Source organism: Ambystoma mexicanum, chromosome 3q, assembly GCF_040938575.1.
Source record: "Ambystoma mexicanum isolate Mex_15411 chromosome 3q, UKY_AmexF1_1, whole genome shotgun sequence".
Classification (NCBI taxonomy): Eukaryota; Metazoa; Chordata; class Amphibia; order Caudata; family Ambystomatidae; genus Ambystoma; species Ambystoma mexicanum.
The window spans coordinates 145810715-145833461 of NC_090926.1; the positions used below are offsets into that span (position 1 = coordinate 145810715).

The following is a 22747-nucleotide window of genomic DNA, read 5'->3' on the forward strand; positions in this document are numbered from 1 at the left end:
CGGTTTGCCATATTTCCACTCTTGCTCAGCTGCAATTTTGAAACTGCTGTTTCCTCGTGTGCTTTGCCTCACTCAGAGTGTGCTCTTGTGCTCCGCCTTTCATCCGTGTGGAGAAGTGTAATGGAAGTCAGGTATGAGTGATTGTTAATAATTGCCTGACCTCTCCTGACCATAGTAATGGGACATGTCAGGTACACAGCTCAGGTGTTAGTCTGTTTTCCCTTATAGGGGGCTGTCCATGAGAAAGTGCATGTGTTGTAAAAGGGGGGTGGTGGCATAGTTTGCCTGTCACCTGAAAGCAAATGGGATGTGTGAGCACCTCAATGGCTTTCTCAAGGAAACCATTACAAAAATTAAAAAGACTCAACAAGAGTTGGCTTCATTATTTGCCATTAGCTTTATTCACAAGAACGTCCTACACATCCACAGTGAGGGCACACTGTCTGTTAGTTTTTTTCCGCACACATTCATCATGAAAGTGCGACTGGTATTATTGTATAGTTAGTATTGCAGTGTTTCATGAAGCTCTGTGATTCCCATCCTGAAACCTTCCAAAGCTAATTTGTCCAATTTTTCAGGATGTCCAATAGCACAAGAAGACGCCACCCTAATGTGTGCTTCTCCATCTTCATAGCCTAGTTGTCCCAAGTATACCCAGACCTGTAAAAGGGAAATCCATCCGTACTTTCAGTACTGCGTGACCCTAGAATAAGAACTGTGTGGGGACAGATATTTCTTCTTGCTATGGCAGATTATTTTACTCACAGACCCTGAGCTAATACAATACTGACACATTAACGCTTGCTTTTGCACATTTCAGGCAGGCAACTGATATCTTCAAACTACACAAGGATTCAAGAGGTGTAAGTGATGGAAGTCATTATTAAAAGAATGATTATTGTGTTGTGTGTCTAATTCTCATGTATTATTTTCACCCTCATTTTTTGGTGAGTATCCTAATTTTCTAGCAGTACTGCCGTATCCTCTACTGACATAACCCAAAATCCAGCAGGTGGAACGACCGTGTCAGGTGGACAGTTAAGCACTTTAAGTACACTAAAGAGAGGTAGACACAGTCCATATGCAGACATGGGGGGAGGGGGGGTGAAGCTCTATCTCACCAATGCTGCTTGAGTATCTAACAATATGTGGTACAAGCACATGACTAAAGTAGGTAAACAAACCACTGGGGAGAGCTGCTATGTCTGCTAACGAATCCCCTGTGCCATGAGTGCCTATAGAACGTTTGTAGTAACTGAAATACCAGCAGCAAGAGAACAATGCCTTATGTACCTGTCCATGGTTACAACCCGAGGAAGATTCCAAGGGAAAACAGCAACATTGACATGGATGGCCAAGGCAACATTTCCGTATGAAGATAGGTTATATAAAGACACTTGACGGGCCACAGAAAGGAGAGGGAAAAAACATCCCTGAAAGGATTACCATGCCCTAAGAACGGACCTAAGGAAATAGGAGGAGATACAGAATGTTGGGAAAGACCACATATGCTTGTGTATGGCCAAGTCTACACAGCTGAAGGATGGAAGGAGGGAGTAGTAGGTAGCAAAACACATACACTCCTAAAGGCTCCAGTGAACATAGTACACGGAGAAAATGATAGGTCCATGAAAGAATGGGATGCAAACACAAATTTACTGACCTGGGTAGACAATGAAGCTGGACCAATGCCCATAATACCACTCGAGAAACCAGCATTATGTTTCCAGAACGATGATACAGTAAAGGTTGGAGAAAACCAGGAGTGCAAGTACACAGAAAAGCATCCAGCAATGAAGGTTGGGATGGCAGTGTTAATGGATCACTACTGGGTGTATGGATCTAAGGCGTATAAGAAGCTGCCACCCAACTGGGGAGGAGTATGTTTATTGGTACACATCAATACACCAGCACTAGTAGTCCCACAGAAAGACATCAAGACCAAAGAATTCCCTAAAATGAACAATGAAAGAAGTCAGTAGAAAAGTAGTTATCGGTATCAGAAGCATCACTGTATGGCGTACCACCTGAACAGAGATTGTTGAGTAGGACAGAGATGTTCTTTGCTTCAGTAGTTCCAGCTGTACAGACATACACAAATGCAAAATGGCTCCAGATTATGAGGAGAGAGCTAATGCAGATAATAAACTCAACAGTAAATGGCTTCAATGCAACAAAAGAAGTGCTCCAAGCAGTAAGGTTGATGGCACTTCAGAACAGATATGTTCTTGATCTTCTCACAGAAATGGGAGGAGTTTGCTCCAAATTTGGGAGTTCTTGTTGCACGTTTGTGCCCACAAACAAAGCGATTGGCACACTGACAGGTGCAGTGGCGAGATTGTAGAAAATGCACATCAAGATGGAGGAAGAGGCCCAAGGAGCAGGAAAAGACCAGCGCTGGCTGTCTTAAATATTCTCATCGATGACAACATGAATGGAAGACGGACTAAGTGTATTACTAGCAACACTAATGCTAGTACTAGTAGGATTGTGTGTGGAAAAGATCTGCATCACAAAATGGCACAAGACGACAGAAAAAACAATAGAGATTAAAGTGATAGTAGACATTAATACAAATAGTGAAGAAGACAAGATAGTAGAGGAAAGAAATAACCTGAGAACAAAGATAATGGAGTGCCCATTGCTCCCGACTGAGATGATAACATTCGATGATCCCTTTGACAACAACAAATACTGGGCGAAATGTGTATGGTGCAATCCAGAAGGAGACTACAGTTTCGTGAAATGGAGTTTTGATGCCCATGCAAATTACTATGGACATCGCAGATGAATAACGAACATATGGCTACCAAAGGCGACAGTGACTAGGTTTGGTGGTTTGGTCAACAAGTCGACCAGAGGGGGGACTGAAGGGAGGCTCCCTGGAATGCCCCTCTTGACCCCATAAGCCTAAAAGCCTGACGAGGCAGAGATTCAATATGCCAGTTCCTGTTTGGACAGCCCCCAGGGGGACCAGGGACAAATACATACGCGAACAGATATTCTCTCGGACAGCCATTCAAACCTTATCCAGTGAATGCCATCATAGATACAGGGGCCCCAACACTGATTATGTATCCAGATGCCTCAATGGACATGATCGATTAATGACAACTGTAGTAGAGGTAGATGAAGCCACAGGCCTCAGAATGAAAGACGAAGCAAAGCAGAATTATATTGCACGTAGCACCAAGCCAGGGCTTGCAGCCAAGGTCTTAGACAAGCAGCATATTCCTAAGCTAAGAGAAAATGAGCCATCAGCAGAAAAGCAGAATAAATCCTCACTAATTACAGATCAGAAGGCTCAATTTTGCGGTTTTCCACTATGTGGTACAGCCGAGCTGAACAATGGCCATTTACCCATGGTGAGAAGAGGAGCAGTTCCCAGCGAAGCAGACACAAAATGATAAATACAGTGTTTTACAACGTTGCAATCCTCAAGGCATTTTCAAAGGCAAAGTGGTAATAATGACGGATACAATGGGTACACATAGTCTTTCTCATCACCTTGAGAAGGTGTACTGAGCACTGAGAACAGAGAACAGAGCTGGGTTCCAGGCCTGGTAAAATGAGCTCCACCCAATCAGGGAACACAAATCCAGGGGTGTATGGCAGAGGGCAAGGGCCAATGGCAATCCTCCGACCCTGCAACAATGTAATAATAGTTTTTTAGTGAAGGGTCAGCAAAGCCACCTGACATGCGAGGGCCCGTACAATAACTTCTATAGGTGCCAGCCATAGGTGATACCACGCCAATCAACCAATCAGGCGGGCTGTTAGATTTTTAGGGAAGAGCCCCCATTTGTGATGCCAGAATGCCACAAAAAATCCTGACACATGCTCAGGAGCTGTGATTGCTTGAAACTTCTTTCCTGTATGATCCCTGTCTGTTATGGAAAATAAAGGACAGTTCAAACTTGCCCTTGGCTGAGTCCTCCGTTTGTATGGTGGGGGAGGGTTTGTTGGGCCCTGGGTGCTTTGAACAGTGATTGCGTGGTATGAATCCCAGTGCTTTCTGGCATACCTATACAGGATAAGACTCTTTTACTGCTTCACTTTAGAGCTATTTGGGTCAAAATATGGCCTTGAATTCTGGATTATGAAGCCAGTCGGGCTCGGCACCTCACGGTCCACCAACACAGGCAAGGCTTCTTCAATTGTTAACTGTTAATGCCAAAAACTGTGACTCTATTCATCAAGAAGCCAAAATTGTTGCTGCTTTCATGCATAATTTGGGGGACAATACACCTGCATTGACAATTCCCATGGACTTTCTAAATATATTGGATACACCTCTTCTGGTGCTATCAGACCAACCCTCCAATGTGTGTTTTGAAGGTGGCAGGAAATCTTATATTGCCCTGACTCTCTTAGCGGGGACACGTTTAGTACACCACATGATGTCACCAATCGCGGGTCAAAATATGACTGACTTTTTCTTCAAAACCGCAGGCATTAGCACTAAAATCAGAACTGTAGTGTCGACTAGGGGAATAGCTATGCGTGATCACTCCCAAACGATTAACGCGGTTACTGTGAATTATTTAAGTATAATTGAATAAGCAGTCTCTGCTATACTTGTCAATGCGGAAATGTAATTTTTAAAGTGTAGTGCAACAAACCTGTGATGTTTCTTGTGTGGGTCCCCAACTGAGCTAACAATCTAATTGACCAGTGTTGAAATGTTGATTTTCTTTCCAGGTTCGGGGAAGAAGAAATCCTCCAAGACAAAGGAGGGATTCACCTTACTCTGAGGGAGGTCAATGATCGAATTTGCCTTACCTCCCATACTCTGCTGGCTCTCAATATGGAAGTTATTTTTCAAATCTTTATGACAACATCTGGGGCGAGGTTAAGGCACACACCATAATTCTCACTGCTATGAATATTAAATGACAAGGTTTGGAATCACAAACAATTCAAATCTACTTCTTATGAATATTCACTCTCTCCTATTGGTGCCTCAACTCTTAGAGTGTTAAATACTTCTCCAATCCTGATATCTGAAGAGTTCCTTCAATGTCCCCATTCCTTCAGTTATTAATTTTGATGCAGACACTGTAGAGGCTAGAATTGATACTGTAGAGACTATGGTTGATCATATGGATGGGATGAACACAGCTGTGGAATCCCTTCCTGCTACTAAAAATCGTGTTCCAATAAAACTCGGAGGAAGCATGAAATCATTTCGAGAGGATTCAATGGGTATATGTTTAAAAATGAATGCTTCATCCCTTACATTTTGGAGGAATGTAACCATCACAGAGTCCTTGGGTGGGGTATGCAAAGGAATGAATCAAGGATTGAATCAAGCGCCTCGCCCAATTACTCCTGTCCCAGAATAAAGTTAATGTGGGAAAACAATGTCATGCTTTGTTGAGCACTGCTATGACTGTGGGGATAGCATCACTTTAGGAACCATTGGATGTTGTAATTGTAATTAAACATTCTTTAGGTTCTGCACTGCTGAATGCTCCTCCAGCTCCAACTCAGATTCCTCCTGATCTGACCTCAAAAATACATTCAACATCTGACGTTGGGTCCCAAACCGAATACCTAAGTGTGCAACCTGTGGGCACAGTGGAATTAGCGAAATGCATCCCTCTGAACACAGTTACACTAGGTTATTGATCTAGTAGGACTAATCCTCCTGTCCAGGGGCTGCACTTGTAGGTGGGGCAGACAAATCTGCTTACTAAAATATCTATTCACAAGACCTCTTCACTAATCAATGTTCCTCCAATGAGTCTAGCATCTGAAAATGTACTAAATAAATTGTATATTCCCAACAGTATGAAGGCTCAAACCCCCATTTTACCATTGATAGATAAACAACAAAAGGATAACACTAAATATGTACACCCTGAATTGCTACCAAGGCCTGGCAATTTTTGGAGACCACTATAAACACTTAAGGTAAAGATCATATCAAACCCTTTAGCATCTTACACCATGCAAGGACTACCAACGGTATACCAGTTGGGCCAGTGCCAGAGAATAATACGATACACACCTAGCCAAAGCAGAGTAAAGACAGATATAGGTGTCAGAATTCCACTGCAACAAATAAAGTAGTGTTGTACAGTTTATTAATTGAAAATACCCCTGTCTGTCTAAGCAGGAGCAATGTATTGCTGATTTTTTTCTGAGATTGTCAGCTTGAGTTTCCTTATTTACCCAGATCTGGAACGAGTGGAATTTCTTGATTGGTGAAATACTAATTCATGTATTCTCCACTTTGGGTCGAGATTGGTTAAGGAGTTCGTTTTTTTTGTTAAGACCCCAATTAATTTAACTAGGCTTTTCTATTGACCCCTGATCATGAAATCCCCATAGCTGGCTCCTCCACTGGGGGCAGTTTAAAAATTATGATGAACACTGATGGAACAAGACCATGTGAAGTTCGAGAATGCCAAGATGACAATTGTTCGACTAAAATTGACTGGGCAGGAGTCACATTGACTCTGTGGCGAAGAGCCGATCCTTGACCAGTTTAAAAGCTCTGCCCTTATTACAAGTAAAGTTGGATTGAATTTAGTATCTTGGAAGTCTAGGGGTAGCTCAGACTTATGTTCTAATGCTTGTGCAATGAATTTCTTGAAAGAGTCACATTTTATATTTCTTCACGAAACCTGGCTCACTGTATCTCCGGTAATAGATGAATTTCAAGTCTTTTTTCAACAAGCTAAAGCTAGTAGCTACGGCAGGGCATCAAGGACTAGCAGCACAATTGATTTTGGATCTTGCATTTGGTGTTTTGGCAGTTCCAATATCTAGGTTGGATGAAACATTTTCTCTCCTTTTGATCAATATCTACTGGCTTCTGGAAGTGGGCGTTTTGGACGATTTTATAAACAAAATGTTGTATTGCATTTCTTGCTGGCTGTCTGACGTTACGAATGGGTATATCATTCTGGTAGGGGACCTGAATGCAAACTGCTTTCTTCCTGATTCGGATAATGATCCCTGGGATATAACATCAGATACAGTGGCCTGGGATTTAAAAACCCAATAGGGTACGATGTGGTACCTCGCTTTGACTTCTATTGTGCTCCAATTCTTGTGACGAATCCCGCCACCCTACATGGCACAGAGGCTCCAGTGTGTCAACTTTAGATGATATTTTTGTGGATTACTCCTTGGTCAATTGTTGTATTGATCTCCAAATGGTGGAAAAGTTTTGAAGTGATCACTCAATTATGAAGGAAAATTTCAATCATTTCCTAAATGTTAGAACTAAAGGGAGTCCAACTGATTTAATAACACACGGTTGTAGCAATTCAATGCTTTTGACGGAAAAGAATATAGGCTCTCTCAATGGAAACCTTAATACATTAATGAAATGTTCTCATTTGGGATGGAAAATGGATGTGTTTAATGTAGACAACGTTGATCTTGTCCTGACTGAATGAATGGACTCTGCATTGTGTAAACCCGCAGTAAGGTCCAAGGGAGGTGCAAAACGTTACCACCACAAGTATGACGAACGGCTCGAGGCCGCAAAGCGGACAATGAGGAAATGCATTAGAGAAATTAAATATTCAACCGATCCAAGAGATGTAAAATTTCAGAAATACAAGAAGGTTAAAAAAAAGATATAGAAATTACTGTAAATCTAGAAGTACCAGTTTATTACAGAATGATGCAGAGCCTATGCTACACATCCTCTTAAAAAAGGATGTGGGCACCCTCCAATGTTGTTCAGCTAATTGCAGTCTCTGAACCAGTGTGGGTTCCATTTTTTTTACAGATTTATATGGATTACTCTTAAGGGTGGGGTGTTTCCTATTACGACTGGTGATAAATGTCTAGGCACTGATTGGCATCTCAACATAGAAACTGCTATGGTTTTGGAAATTATTAAAGCCTAAAACGATCTAGAGCAGCAGGTCCAAATGGGTTAACTAATAATACTTTGAAAGCAGACCCTATAAATTGGGCAAATGTTCTTAGTGTGCTATTTAGGAGCATAGCTGAATCATTGAAATTTCCTATCTCTTGGCAGACTGCCTATGCTATACCCATCTATAAGCGAGGTGCAAGGACGGATCCCAATAATTGCCATCCGACTTCTTTGATCGACTCAGATAGTAAGGTCTTTGCGTCCCTGCTTCTCTGACATCTGGAGGAATGGGCCCTCTAGAACCATAGGTTGAATACACTTCATAAAGGATTTCGGAAGGGCCATTCCACTTATATCAATGGGCTTGTTTTAAGGGCAATCTTAGGGCTAGCATGAGAGGATCCTTCCCGAGCCACTTATGTGGCGTCAATACACCTTTTGGCAGCATTCGACAGAGTGGATCGGACAAGACTCTGGTTGAAATTAGAATCATGGGGACTGCTGCAGGGCTTTTTGAACCTCGTCAGGGGCTTGTATGAGAATTCAGGGTTAAGGGTACATAAAAATAAAGAGGGTGATACGTCTGGCAGAATTGAAACACAATCAGGTCTGAGGCAGGGTTTATATGTATCAAACATTAATAATCATTTAATTTTATCAGCATTCATCCCCCCCTAATTGGGTAAACTAAACATTTCTTGGATTGCCTTTGCAGATGATTTCTTGATTTTGATAACACCAGGGTGGGGCTGCAGAGGCTTCTGTCCTCTTTCCCAGCCTACACAAGGGACAAAGGCCTGCTCATTAAGCCAATGAAGACCAGAATTCTTGTTCTATCCAGACGAAAGGTACGTAGTTCACTGTCTTGGTCCTTTGATAATACAGCAAATAGAAGTAAAACCAGTAACATCTATTTGGGCTTCCATATCACGGCCCAACCTGCTTATGGTCATTTTTGACAGGTTTTAATTCAGAAGACTTCCGCCATAACAAACCAGATGATGATGATTGACCAGAAATTCGGTTGATTCTCAATTAAGCCTGGCATTGCCTTTCATCAAGGGACGCTTGTTCCTAAATTACAGTGTGGATTGGAATTTTATGCAGGCGTGGCTACCACGTGGTTGGAGGCACTAGAATCTTTGATATGGAGGTCGAGTCTTTAACGTTCCAAATGCTGTTCCTATATCAGCGAATAGGTGTGAGCTTAGATTGCTGTCTTGGAAAGCCCCAGTGCAATGGAGATTGATGTTATTGTTTAGTAAACTAATCTCTCCACTAGGTGATAAGTTGTATTATGATATGAAAACATGTATGGAATGTAAGGATACACTGGGAGGCGGGCTAATTTCGTTGCTCACGTGAGAGAGAAGTGTGGGATCATTCTGTCTGTACCTGGGTGTCTTGATCCAGAATCCAAACAGAGTAAAAAATGATCTTTGGGATAGGGACTGGGTTGACACATTTGGGCGTTTCCAGGATTATCCCTCAATGAAAGACTTGGCACATGAACATGAAAAGAGATGCATCATTGGCCCTTTTTTAAATCAGTTTCTGAGTAATATGTTCTTAAGATTTCGTTGGAACTTCCATTTGACAAAGTAAATCCTCCTGAGGAGGGGCCCGATTACTGCAGACGTTGCAATGTGTAGATTTTGTAAAAACAAAGACCAAGCGGAAACAATGAAACATCTATTATTGCAATGCAGTGCGTTGAATCAGCAGATAATGGCCTACCTGGAGAGACTTTTCTGTTCAGTACAATGATTGGATGAGGAAAACTTGTGGAGACGCTGCTTAGACACTCAGAATACCAAGGATGCACTGGCTGTGTCAGCATTTCTGAAAACTCTTTACATGACTATTTGATTGTTTGAAGTGGCGTATTTAGACTAAAAGCTTTTAATAATGAAATGCAATATTTTTACAGCTTTAATAAGCAAGATTGTGTAGTGTAATATCGTCTTTCCCAATTGGATGTTTTGAATTTTCTTTTGTTTTTATGTATGTATAATATCAAAATAGTTGTACATTTCTGTATTATATTTTATTGCTTATTCTGTTTTGTAAAGGTTTTTTTAAACCATATACATATAAAAAAAAGATATTGGTTTCTAAACCATCAATCAGCCCCACACCAGAAGGTAACCTAACAGTTTGGAAACACTAGCAAATTATAAACCTCCTTGTTCAATTTTGATAACGTGGACGGAACGGCAGGCTTATCTCCACAAAGTCGTGGATTGTTGGCTAGTTGCAACACAGCAGAAATACAATTACTACCCAATAATAATAAGGGACTGTCCAGATAAAGTTGTATACAAATATCTACTTTATTATTATCACAACAGGCAGTTCTAGCAACACTACGAAATACAACCTAACCTGTAAAGGAATGCAGGGGACAGACAGTTTCAAATAAGGAAAGGGGATGCACTCTGGATACTTACAGTAGGGTAGTCGGTATGGTAAATAGTAGTGGTTCTATGTCCTTTCATCGACACCCGTTTTTACGACGGGTGTTTTGCCACAGGGTTTTTCCCAAAAAACTTAATTGACATTTTTTTCAATAATTTTTGGGGGGGGTTCTCCCCCAGTCCCTCCTTCATATAACTATTTTTTTTATTCCTGACCCCCAACCCTTTATTTGCCCTTACCCACCCCCAAAAAAATTCAATTACGTTTTTTGGGAAAAACGCAGCTGCAAAACATGCATCGTAAAAATGGCTGTCGATGAAAGGATGCAACACCATAATCGCAACAGTTCAAGGATACTTGGCTTCAGCACAAAGCGAGCAATGGGTCATAAAATGTCTCTAGTGGCCTTCAGAGAAGGACGAGGCAGACAGAACAACAGTGTATCTTGTGCTGTAGATATTCTTGGTGCTTGACAGGGTCAAGTAGGTTTCACTTGGCAGCTTCTGTGACAGAGTACAAGATGGGAGACAGCTGGCAACCAGTTTGACGAGCAAAGCTGGACGGACAGCTGCAGGCTGGCCCTACATGGCAGCTCAGGTCAGGAATATTTGTCCCAGTTCTGGTCAGCGGTTCGGAAGCACTGGTCGAGAGGCCTGAGATGGCTTTAACCGACTGCGGTGTAACAACAGTTAGCGTTGAGTTGATTGAAGCTCAAGGGACTCGACTGGCTTGAAAATGTCAGACATCGGTAGATGCACCTCAATGCATTTCTTCTAGCTTCTTCACTGCGCTTGTCTGGTCCTTTAAGGGGGCGGCCCAAAGATGAGCAGTGTGTTGCAGGCAGCTGCCTTGTCCTTGGTTTCGGGTTCAGAGACTCTGACACTTCCCACTTAGGAAGCTTGTGGCAGAGCCTAGCAGGGCACGCTGTCTGATGGCTGGGTACCGGTTCTGGACCTGCTGGTGGGTACTCTGGATTTGGTATCTCAGTCTGTTCCCTGTGAGATGTTTAGGGGAGGGATCTTGCTTCCTTCTTGGTGGTCCTGGCCTTCCTTCACTGGTGTAAGGCAGACTGTACCTTAAGCCACGGTCCAATTGTGAGTTCTTCCTTCTGCTTCTGGTGAAGCCTTTAGACATCTGCCAAAAGAGGACCTCTGCCCTCTTTTAAAGCCAAATGGACCACAAGGATTGGTGTAGGCTAAGCCTACCTAAACACGCCAATCCTGGGGTCCCCACCAACAATCTCCTGTATGTGTGAGGTCATAACCAGAGTGCTTTGCAACAGAAAAGTTAAAGGGATGAAAACATTAAGTCCCACCCATCTTCCTGTCTGTTGTGGATCAAAGGGTCTCTCAGGTTAATGGAGCTCTCTGTGGTACCTGATTAAAGTGGCAGGGCTCCCTTGAAGCTGCGGCAAGACCAGACTCTCTGGCTCTGGCAAACCACATTCTTGTACCTTATGAATGGGGTCCCCCTGCGGGGTGAACTACTGTAAACACGCAGCCCCAGACATGCCAGTTCACCGTCAATCGATACTAAGGGCGGGAGCTGGCTTCAGGTTGATACAGTTGCATATGTAAGATTGTTGGTATTTCCTGTCTCCTTTGTTAACCTCTGCAGCCAGGCCTCATATGGGCCTGTTTGAATTACCCTCTGAATGGTATGCAAATCGCTGCCACCAGCTGCAGGGCCCAACAAAGAGGCAGGGTGGATCCATTGAGCCTTTCTTAATCAGGCGGCCATGGTAGGGGGCGGGTTTGGCCCTCCCCATTCTAGAGGTACATTGTTTACTCCTCCTGTCATATCCCAACAAAATATGACAGGGGGGACTATGTCTGTAGGCTGTGCCCACTCCGAGTACACAGCTCTATGCGCGTGTCATGCAGTGAGCATAGGAAAATGTATGCAGATTAGCCCAAGACATTTTCCAGAGGTTGATCTACCATCATTCAATTTCATTTAAAATTTCATAAAAGCCCATGCGAGCACACACCCACCATGTGGATGGCCGAATTCCTCACACCATGACATCAAGTACTGTGGGTGTGCAGGGTGAGGGTCCCAATGTATATGGAAAAATATACCCCCCACTGTACATTAGAAGGATATTGCAAGTCACAGAGGAGTGCGTTGAAATTATAAGGGACACAACCTTCGGCCACGGCCCTGTTTATGGTCACGAAGCTCCTTGTGATTACTTTATGACAAACAGTACAGGGGGTTAATCTTTCATATAGCATAACTGTTCCTTTAGTTTTCTAATAACACAACATTCCCTTCTTGTTCAGAGCTTTACCTGTACTTTTTTTAAGTTATCGTCTTTTGCGGGTCAGATAGATCAGCGGGTTAAGCGCATGCTGCTGTGATCTTCAGGTCGCAGGTTCGAATTTCAGCAAAGCCAACACAGCCTTTTATCCTTCTGAGGCTGGTAAATGAGCACAAACTTCGGTTGGGTGTTATTGTATGCAAATATGTTCTATGTAAAGCGCTTTGGCGAAGGACTACACGACTAACACCTCATTATCATTTTCCTAACAATAACTTTGGTTTCGTTTCTCAAAATGCAAGCCCTGGGGTTGATATTTCTGGAAATGCTAAGTTCAGTGATGCGTGACGCTACTAGATCAGTGCTGAAGTTTAGATCGAGAGAAAAGACAGCAATCGTTTTCAGAGATCGATAGAGCATGGAGTGAACTGGGGGGACAGATGTTCCAAACGTGTGCAAAAAATGGAGCAAATTAATGCAGCCCTCAAAAGATGGGAGCGTCCCAGGTATGTTAGGGAGCTTAGGGGTACACAGAGTACCTAACTATCTTCTCCATCATGCTACTTCCTAGACCTATGTCATGTTACGATCACTGGGGTGTGGGCACACAGCAAGTTTTATGCACACGGAATACACATAATCCTAGTGTATTGAACACAATACTGCATGTTCCTAAATCCCTCTTTCTCACCCTAGTTCCAACCGCAGATGTGCACATCTGTGCCTTTTTCCATATTTCATAATACAGGCATTAGAGATTTCCCATTCTCCGTTCTGAAGTTTCAGAAAACAGCTCTATTTGAAATTCTGTGTTGGGCTTCATTCGAAAAGCATCCCTCTTTGCTCACACGGAGTGCTGACTTTAGCATCAAGGCTGATGCTCATATACAAGGCAAGGCAGCCAACGGGTTTCACCCCAATCTGTATTATCTAAAAAGGTTTTCACAAGGGCACAAATGAAGCGCTTTCTTTATCACTGAGTAACATACCAAGCCATTTAGTGAGTTTCTTTTACTGCTGTTCAGGAAACAGAACACAGAGGAACAATGATTAAGTTGTTCTCCTACAGGAAAGGCTTTCAGATAATACGGTGTGGGAGGAATCCCGCTTTCTCCATTCCGTATTACCTAAACAGCCCAACTGGTGAGAAGTGCATTTGCAGAACCTGTTGGATAGTCTTGCCCCAGGTAATGACAGCTGGAACACGTGAGCGGATCTGCAATGTTTAGTAACGCTACAGCTCTCTTACAGAGCTTACTGGAACATGATCTCACAAAGGCACCACACTCAGTAAACGACTCAGGCAGCCTTACATAAAAGCCATTTGTTAGGTTGCAAACAAGTTATAGGACACTAGGGTATCAGATTCCAGACCGCTTTGTTCAACCTGGAGTTTGGAGTACTTATCAAGGTTGTAAGTAGGGCAGGGAGAAAAAATTGGCCTCTGTGCAGTGGAACCCCATGGTGGAATTGGAGCGTAATCCAGCATTGCAATTCCAGTCGAGGGTGTGAAATTCAAGTCATCCTGAACCCCAGCCTGTAAGATCAGATGGAATCAATGGCAGCTTTGAGGCCGAAAGGTTTGGCAAACCAGGGCGCGTGGAAGGTTCGTACATTCAGAGCATCAAAATATTGTGTGTGACCCAATTGGCCAGGATACTGTGTGTTCCAGCCAATCACAGCACATTTTAGCCCCGAGGACTGTCTGGCAGAAAAGTGGAATGGACATTCTGAAAACTTTGCTCTGGTGGCCATGCAAAACCTGCAACAAACCCAGTCCATTTTTCTTTTGCCACAATTATTGCAACATCTGCTGGTCGTAGACAGTTGGAAACTGTTTCAGATCAGTGCCATTTTCCCTTGATCACATTGGGAAACTTTTCTTATCACATTGGGTAGAGTCCAATGTGTATATTGTGTTTTTACTATTTCATTAAGAAAATAAATTAAATATTTAGCAAGCATTACATAGTTTAAACATAAGGAGCTTAACAGGGAATAGGACTACTGGAGTTTGCTAAGAATGGAATGATTCCAAGGAATATCACACTTGGGGTTTACTAGGAATGTCAATCTTACCTGGAATATCAATTTCCTGGAAATATCAAGTTTACAGGAATGGCAAAGTATGTGATTTTAAGAAATGTCAAATTGGAAGCTTACTTATTGTGTCAAACTGGGAGTTAAGGGTTGTTGTCAAGCTTTGATCTTAAAGAGAATGTCAAACTGGGAGAACAGTGGGAATGCCAAGCTTAATGGGAATGCCAAACTGGAAGACTACTGGGAATGGCAAATTAAAATCTCATTGCGAATGTCAAGCTTACTAGGAAAATTAAGCTGGGAGCTCCTTTGGAATGTCAAATTGGTAGCTTACTTGAAATGTCGAGCCTGCAGTCGTGCCAAAGGGACGGATTTCCAGGAATGCGAAATTGGGATCTTACTGGGAATGTCAAACAGGGATCTCACTGGGAATATCAAAATGTTCCCTTATTGAGAATGTGAAATTCGGACCTTCTGTTAAGTATGTTAAGCTTATTTGGAATGTCAAACTCTGCGCTTATCGGGAATGCCAAAGTAGGAGCTTACTGTGAACATCAAGCTTACTAGGAATGTCAATCTGGGAACTTACTGAGGATGACGTGACATAAAGTAACATGATGCATGTAATGTGATGTTTGTGATGTGATGTTTATGATGCAACATGTGACGTGGCATGACATAGATGTCGTGACATGACATTTAGGTCATGGCATGTGATGGGACATATAAGACATGATGTATGTAATGTGATATTTGTGATGTGACTTACGTTACATAATGTAACACTTGATGTGGCATATGTGACATGACACACGTAATGTGATGTGTGATGTGATGTTTTCTATGTGCTGTAAAGTGACGTATGTGACCTAACACAAGTGGCAAGGCATGAGTAAAGTGACATATAATGTATGTGAAGTGACTTATGTGACACGATGGATCAGAAAGATGTGACGTGTATGACATGACATATGTGACTTGAAGTACATGACGTGTGTGATGTAAAATATGTGACATGACTTATGCAACCTGATATGTGATGCATGTGCAGCGCTGTGTGAGCTATGTTGCATGATGGCTAGACAGTGATCAGTCGGTTTTCCGTCCCCATCACAGTACTGAGCCTGCTTAGTTGCCAGTCTGGGATGAGATTTTGGTGAATGCAGACAATGGTTTTGTGACTATGTTGATCATGCTTGACCTATCTGCGCCATTCAACACTGTGGGCCATGATATTCAGCTCGACCATCCACCAAACACTATGTGTGTGTTGCATAAAATAAAATGGTTCCAATCGTTTCTGAAAGGAAAGTCTCTGGGTTTGACTGGGTCAACACATGTCTGCCCAGTTAGAAAAGTCTCCTTGCATAGCTCCTGGGCTGTCCATGGTTGCCTCTTGTGTTTATAATTTATGTGCGCCCGCTGTGGCTGACATTTTATTAAACATAGTTTTAATGCATCAATCGTATGCCGATGACACTCGGGTTTAGTTTAAAGCCCAGAACCTAGAGGCAGATTTCAACATCATCGCTACTTGCCTGGAAGAAGTAGAGCCGTGCCTGCTGTAGAACAGGTTGCCATTGAACCCAGTAAAAACCGACATCATTCTTTTAGGCTCTAAACAAATTCTTCCAAAGCAGAGTAATTGTATACCGCAGCGGTCCATTTCCGATCACCACTGATCTTTCAAGATAAACTACAAATCTAGGAGTCTATTAGCAATCTAACCTACTTTTAAACTATGACAAACACTGCTTTTTATAAACTACGGCTGATACAAGGCATCCTCCCTTTTCTGAATAATGAGCACGAAATCACAGTTATTGGAACATGCATCAACTCCAGATTGGATTGTTCTAATGCTCTCTATATGGGGATCCCGGAGTATTGGAAGAGTGCGGCAGTTCGATTGGCCTGTGGCCTTCCTAGGTATTCGGCGGTGTCCGCCACCCCGTGCTCTTTACATTGGCTCCTTGTGAATTGCAGAATTAAGTTTAAGATTCTCTTTGAATGCATACAGGGGATTTCCTCATTGTATTTGCAACCCAAGCTCAGCCTATAAAGGCTATCAGTGACGGATGGTGAATGTTTTTCCTGAGGGGTGTAAATGTGTGTCCCAGAAATGCCACAGCGATCGAGCGTAACTTGAGAGCCTGCACCAAGAAAGGAGGGATTCAGAAGGGTTCTCCCCATGAGATTTCTTTTTAAATAATGGGTTAAAATAGTGCATTTTAGAGCACACTTTTGTAGAAAAATTGGGTAAAAAGCCAAACATTTTGCAATTGATTTTGTAGGGTAACTCATGAAAAAATCTCACCAACAGGGCACAGGAGCATTTCTCCAACACATTTTCATGGTGCCTTTTCCCACAATATGTGCCAGTATAAAACATTTTCAGACTGGCTGTGCCCATACATTTCCATGCTAACTGCAACATTATACCCTATTATTTCCATATAAGAATATACTTGTGTTTGCTTTGTGCATAATGCCAGTAATGATCTCACACTCTCTCTCTCTCTCTCTCTCTCTCAAAGTTATTGTGTGTATGCAAGGCACTGAGTGATCAGAGGGGCAGGTATGGTATTGTTTACTAGACATCTATACCACCCCTGTCCCCTGAGCCCCACAGCACCTCAGAGAGCTGATTTTCGCCGCTGGGGAGGGGGATTGTGCAACAAAGGCATTTTTTCAACAAACATCCTACCCCCACTCACCAAAATCATCTCGGACCAACGCACACACACACACATACACACTTTCACAACATACATGCAGCAAGCATTCGCTGTCTCATTCATACAAGCACCCATAATACACTCGCTCATAACACAAGTATACATGCATCCATACACATATTTAAATAATAAATGCATGAAAATACAAACACACACATTTAGACAGCATACACACAGTGAGCACGCTCTGTTACATTCACTTGAACATCGATCATGCACTGACTCACAAGACAAGCATAAACGCATCCATACACATTTTTTAAATAATAAATAAATGAACATACAAACACACATTTACACAACAAGCACATAACAATCATGCTCTCATTCACACCAGCATCCATAATCATACATTTATTTACTTAACAACACAAGCATGCACAAATCCATAAACATAATTTACATTTTTTTTAATAAAACATGAATATAAACAAACGTACCTTCTGCTGCAGGTCTTTCCTCTCCAGCGCTCAGGCCTCTGCTAGCATGAACAGGAATCAGGAAGCTTCCTGGTTTCTGCGCATGCGTGCCAGGGCCTGAGTGTGGGTGATGAAACACCCCACTCAAACCTGCTCTGTCTGTATGTGCGAGGAGGGGCATGAGTGTGCCCCCTTGCACATACAAACATGCAGTTACCCACCCAGCATTTCCAATGAGCCATGCAAGGCTGGGGAAGCAAAATGCCCCCAGCCTTACATGGCCCATTGAGCTTGCATGGCCAGAGAACTGTAACTGTCAAAGGGAAACAGTGTTTCCTTTTGACAGTTAGACCACTCCCTCAACTGAAAAAAAAACAGCTGAGGGAGTTCTCGTATTTCACTGGGCTGGCTCCTCCATAATGGGTGAGTGGGGGGCCACGACCATGTGGGTCGATGCCCCCTCACCCATTATTGACGAGCCACCCCTGAAGACTGTCGAAACCTTTGTTCAGAAAATCTTCTGGGTCTTGAAATTCCAAGATCTAAATCCAAGAGCAGGGGTGATAGAGGTTGTACCTGTGTGGGCACCCTACTTTTGGAATGACTTACCCCTGAATCTCAGGAAGATCGGAAGCAACCTGGCATTTCGTAAATCTTTGAAGACATATATGTTTTGTGAATTGTACATCCATAGGGTCAGCACCGAGATTTGTGTGCCCAGGCGTAGACCAGTCTGCGTGCGGTGCCTCACAAATGCCGATTAGAAATAGAAATGGAAATGATGTGATGCAGGCAACATCACATACGTGACATGATACATGCATATGTGACATGATGTTTGTGACGTGAACCAGCGGTCAGATGCCCCCGGGTTCGGTGCGTTTTATAAATAAACAAAATAAATATTTATGATGTATGTGACTGTCATATGTGAAATATGATCATGACAAATTTGATGTAATCTGGCTCGTGAGAAGTTGCATGTCATGTGACATGACACTGCAAGTGATGTGGCCTGCTAGGTGCAAACTGGGAGCTTGCTGTGGTGAAGCTTGCCCCTGGGATTATTTTTTAGCACTTCTAGCACTTTAGGAATTCTGAACTTTAGCTTGCATCACATCTAGATATAAATGTTATTCCTAACATGCACCACACTTAGAATTCTGAACCCTAGCTTACGTCGCATCTAGATAGAAATGTGATTGTTAGCATGTGGCACACTAGTATGGAATTCTGAACTTTAACTTGCGTCACATCTAGATAGAAATGTTACTCCTAACATGCACCACACTTAGAATTCTGAACCCTAGCTTACGTCACATCTAGATAGAAATGTGATTGTTAGCATGTTCCAAACTAGTATGGAATTCTGAACTTTAACTTGCGTCACATCTAGATAGAAATGTTACTCCTAACATGCACTACACTTAGAATTCTGAACCCAAGCTTGCATCGCATCTAGATAGAAATGTGATTGTTAGCATGTTCCGCACTTAGAATTCTGAACCCTAGCTTGCATCGCATCTAGATAGAAATGTGATTGTTAGCATGTTCCGCACTTAGAATTCTGATCCCTAGCTTGCATCGCATCTAGATAGAAATGTGATTGTTAGCATGTGGCACACTCCTATGGAATTCTTAACTTTAGCTTGCAGCGCATCTAGATAGAAATGTGAATGTTAGCATGTGGCACACTAGTATGGAATTCTTAACTTTAGCTCGCGTCGCATCTAGATAGAAATGTGATTTCTAGCATGTGGCACACTAGTATGGAATTCTTAACTTTAGCTCGCGTCGCATCTAGATAGAAATGTGAATGTCAGCATGCACCGCACCTAGATGGAATCCCTAATTACAAGGACAACAACGGCGATAGGAGAAATAATGCATGTTTTTAATAAAGAGGTCATTCCAACAGATATGAGCCTTTTCGTATTATCATTTCTAATGGTTTTTAACTGTAATGTATGCGTGGAAAGCTTTTTACTGCAACAAACTAAATTCAGTTAAATAAATTAAAAGGTTGTGTCCGAGACCGCACTCTGAACTGCCAGCTTGCAAGCTAGTGGGGGCCAGCAGTGCCTAGCAGGTCAGCCCATCGCAGCGAGCCTGCAAGCCGGTGGCAGACACTGCATAGGGGGGGGAGGGAGGAGTGCAGTGTCCATGGCTGGTTGCAGCCGCCATGCTTGCTGGGGGAGGTCCTGAAACCCCTGGGGAGCAGCGCTCCCGCCCTTCTTCCCGGGACCAGAGGCCAGCCGTAAACTGCAAATTGGGGAATTCAGTAGTAGGATGGGAGGTGGTGGGGAAGGGGAAGTGCAAAATGGGGGAAACCCTCCCCATTAAAGCACTGGAAAAGAATTGCAACCTCTCTCCCCGCCCCCAAGAAACTGGGTTCAGCGTTTCTGGACTCTTGCTTTGGAAAGTTATCGCACATATCTGCTGCGCTGTGGGTATATTGGAAATCTGCCCACTGGGCATAATGGAAATGGCAAGGATTTGCTAAGTGGTAATAGTGTAACCCGGTAACTAATGATGTGCTAAGTGGGTATGTTGGAACTTCACATGATGTGCCAAGAGGACTGTTCAATTGTAACAATGTGCTAGCTTGGCGTGATTGAAGCTCGTAATTATGTGCTAGATAGGTTCACATATCTAGAGAATATAGCGACCACCGTGAAATACTAGAATGCCTGCGCCACCATTATAAAGTCATTGCAATATTAAACAAAACGGGTATTTACGCAATTGGAATTAAACTATTGAACGTAAGAAGTGCACACTGCAAATAAGGCAAGAATCTTGCACAGGAATTCACTTTCTTTGTCTCCCGTATATGTTATGTCCCTAAAGTATGCTTTCCTGGATTTTGCTGCTGCATGAAATTGTTTAACATCTTTTTGCTCCGAGATGAGAGTATAACTTGAGACAAAAGCCGTTTTTGGGCCACCGAAGATCCTAAATGTGTCCATCGGTGTTAATTTACCGAGACTCCTATCAACAATAAGCAACAGCGACGGCAACCAGGCTCCTCAGAGCGACCCAGACACTTGCAACCCTGAAACCCTATTCACTATCCACACTACATGTATTGCTGGCTTTGTAAATTCTACTCCACAGTCTAGTAAACCATCATTTAGGAGTCTAGGGACTCACAGTTTGGGAGCTAAGGCACGATGACATTACATGATTCGCCCTGAATCGTACACTTTGGTTAGGTAGTGAAGACGGGACTTGAGCCCAATCCACAATGTAAACACTTTCCCACATATCGTTCCAGTTCTAGCTGGGTGCATATATGTGTTCATGTTTGCCTTCTCAGGGCTAAAGTGCTATTCCTATTAACAGCGATGACCTGAAATGCACATAAATCACATAACAAACAGAACAGACAAAATATATATTCTTATAGAAACATGTTGAGAAAAAACGTATGAATGTAGCTTTATTTTACACACCCTGAATGGAAGACTGCAAGTGTCTGTATCCAAAGTAACGAGAGCCTAAACAAATCTCCTTTGGTTTTTCAAATGTACAGTGGAAATTTAAAAGCACCGTGCCAGAAAATGCAAGAAAAGGAAATCTGCTTGTAGTCATTTCACAAAGCAATCCATTAACAATAGTCACTCCCATGTACGCTCAGTACTGTGTGGACAATCAACCATTAATCGCTTTCCATTTAACATGCTCTGCTGAAAAAAGGATACATCACAAATATATCTGCAGACCCTGTGCCTCCCGGTTTCTTTCTTTGTGCCCGAAATGCAAAAGCAACACACAATAACAGAGCTTAGAAGTTAGTTAACAGTTGATCCTGCGCCCTCAAAGTACATGCTCCCCAGGCAGCCGCCCACGTTGCCCGCTCCAAAAAATGGCCTTGCGTGAATGAGCTCTTGCATGCGAGAGACGCCTTCTAAAGCTGCTCTGCCTTCCTCGAGCCACGTTACCTGACCACTGTGGACTCCAGAGACTGGAGTAGAGCCAGTTGAGTGACTCGGGGAGCTTGGGAGGGACTTGCACGAGGCCAGAAGCTGCTGCTGTTTCTTCAGAGTCACAATTTTCTGGGCGACTGCAAGACAAAACACAGTTACATGAGGCGTGTAAAACAAACACCAGGTTGTTATAGTTTACATGTCCACAGAGTTGCTGAGTGGAACTTGGCAAGAAGAAGAACCAGATCACGCATAGTCAAAATATCTTCTGGGATGGCAGGTATTGCGCATGCTCAGATGCTCACACTAGTTCCCAGCTATTGGAAGCACACACGGCTAAGTGGCAACGTGATTTGCTAGGTATTGCCAAAATAGGTTAGGCTACTCACATGATCTGAGTGGTATAATGATAGTTAACCAGATATTGCTGTCATATGGCAAGATACACATCATTGCAGGACACTGTGTCATATTCATATATGTATTACACCCCTTAGCACGCTTTTGCCATCAGACACCCAAACACTAGCACCATTTGCAAAATGTAGCATTCGTTTTCCCAGGTGCTCGCAATGTCAGACAATGTCACCACCTGGCAGATGTTATTTATTATATGGCCAGGCACCCACACCGCTTACGAGCTATTGCCATCGTATGCTCAGATGCACCACGCACCCAGAGGTCGAAGTGGGCGGGAGCGGTGCCCCCATACTTTTTATTTTTAAGTTTCACCCTTCCCATACTTTTATTTTAAAAAGAAACTTGTCTGGAATGGTTTAGTTTTAAAATAAAAGTGTAGGAAGAAGTTGAAGCTTGCACTTCAGTGCACCGCACATTCCCATAAATAGCAATGTGTTTGTTTGGGGGTTTGGTTTGTGTGTGGAAGGGGGTGCAGTGATGGGGTTTATGGGGAGCTGGGAAGACCAGTAGGGAACATAGTTCCACTACTTCTTTTCGTACACTTCGATCACTGCACTCACCAGGTTTTGCCACCAACAGGTGCCCACACCATACACAGGGAATTTGCATTATACAAATGTGTGCTTTCATAGTTTGCCAGACATGTGTATCATATTCTGAGGCACTGGCACAATATG

General features: G+C 42.9%; 1 protein-coding gene across 3 annotated transcripts in view; it reads right to left on the reverse strand.

Annotated features, from left to right (window-relative positions):
- AGAP2 (ArfGAP with GTPase domain, ankyrin repeat and PH domain 2) overlaps positions 1-22747 on the reverse strand; it is a 1175901-nt gene that overhangs the window by 161308 nt on the left and 991846 nt on the right. For all 3 annotated transcript variants that reach the window (XM_069653347.1, XM_069653346.1, XM_069653345.1), the window contains exon 7: positions 21666-21787. In XM_069653347.1, the coding sequence (XP_069509448.1) occupies positions 21666-21787 (122 nt within the window). The remainder of the gene's footprint in view (positions 1-21665; positions 21788-22747) is intronic.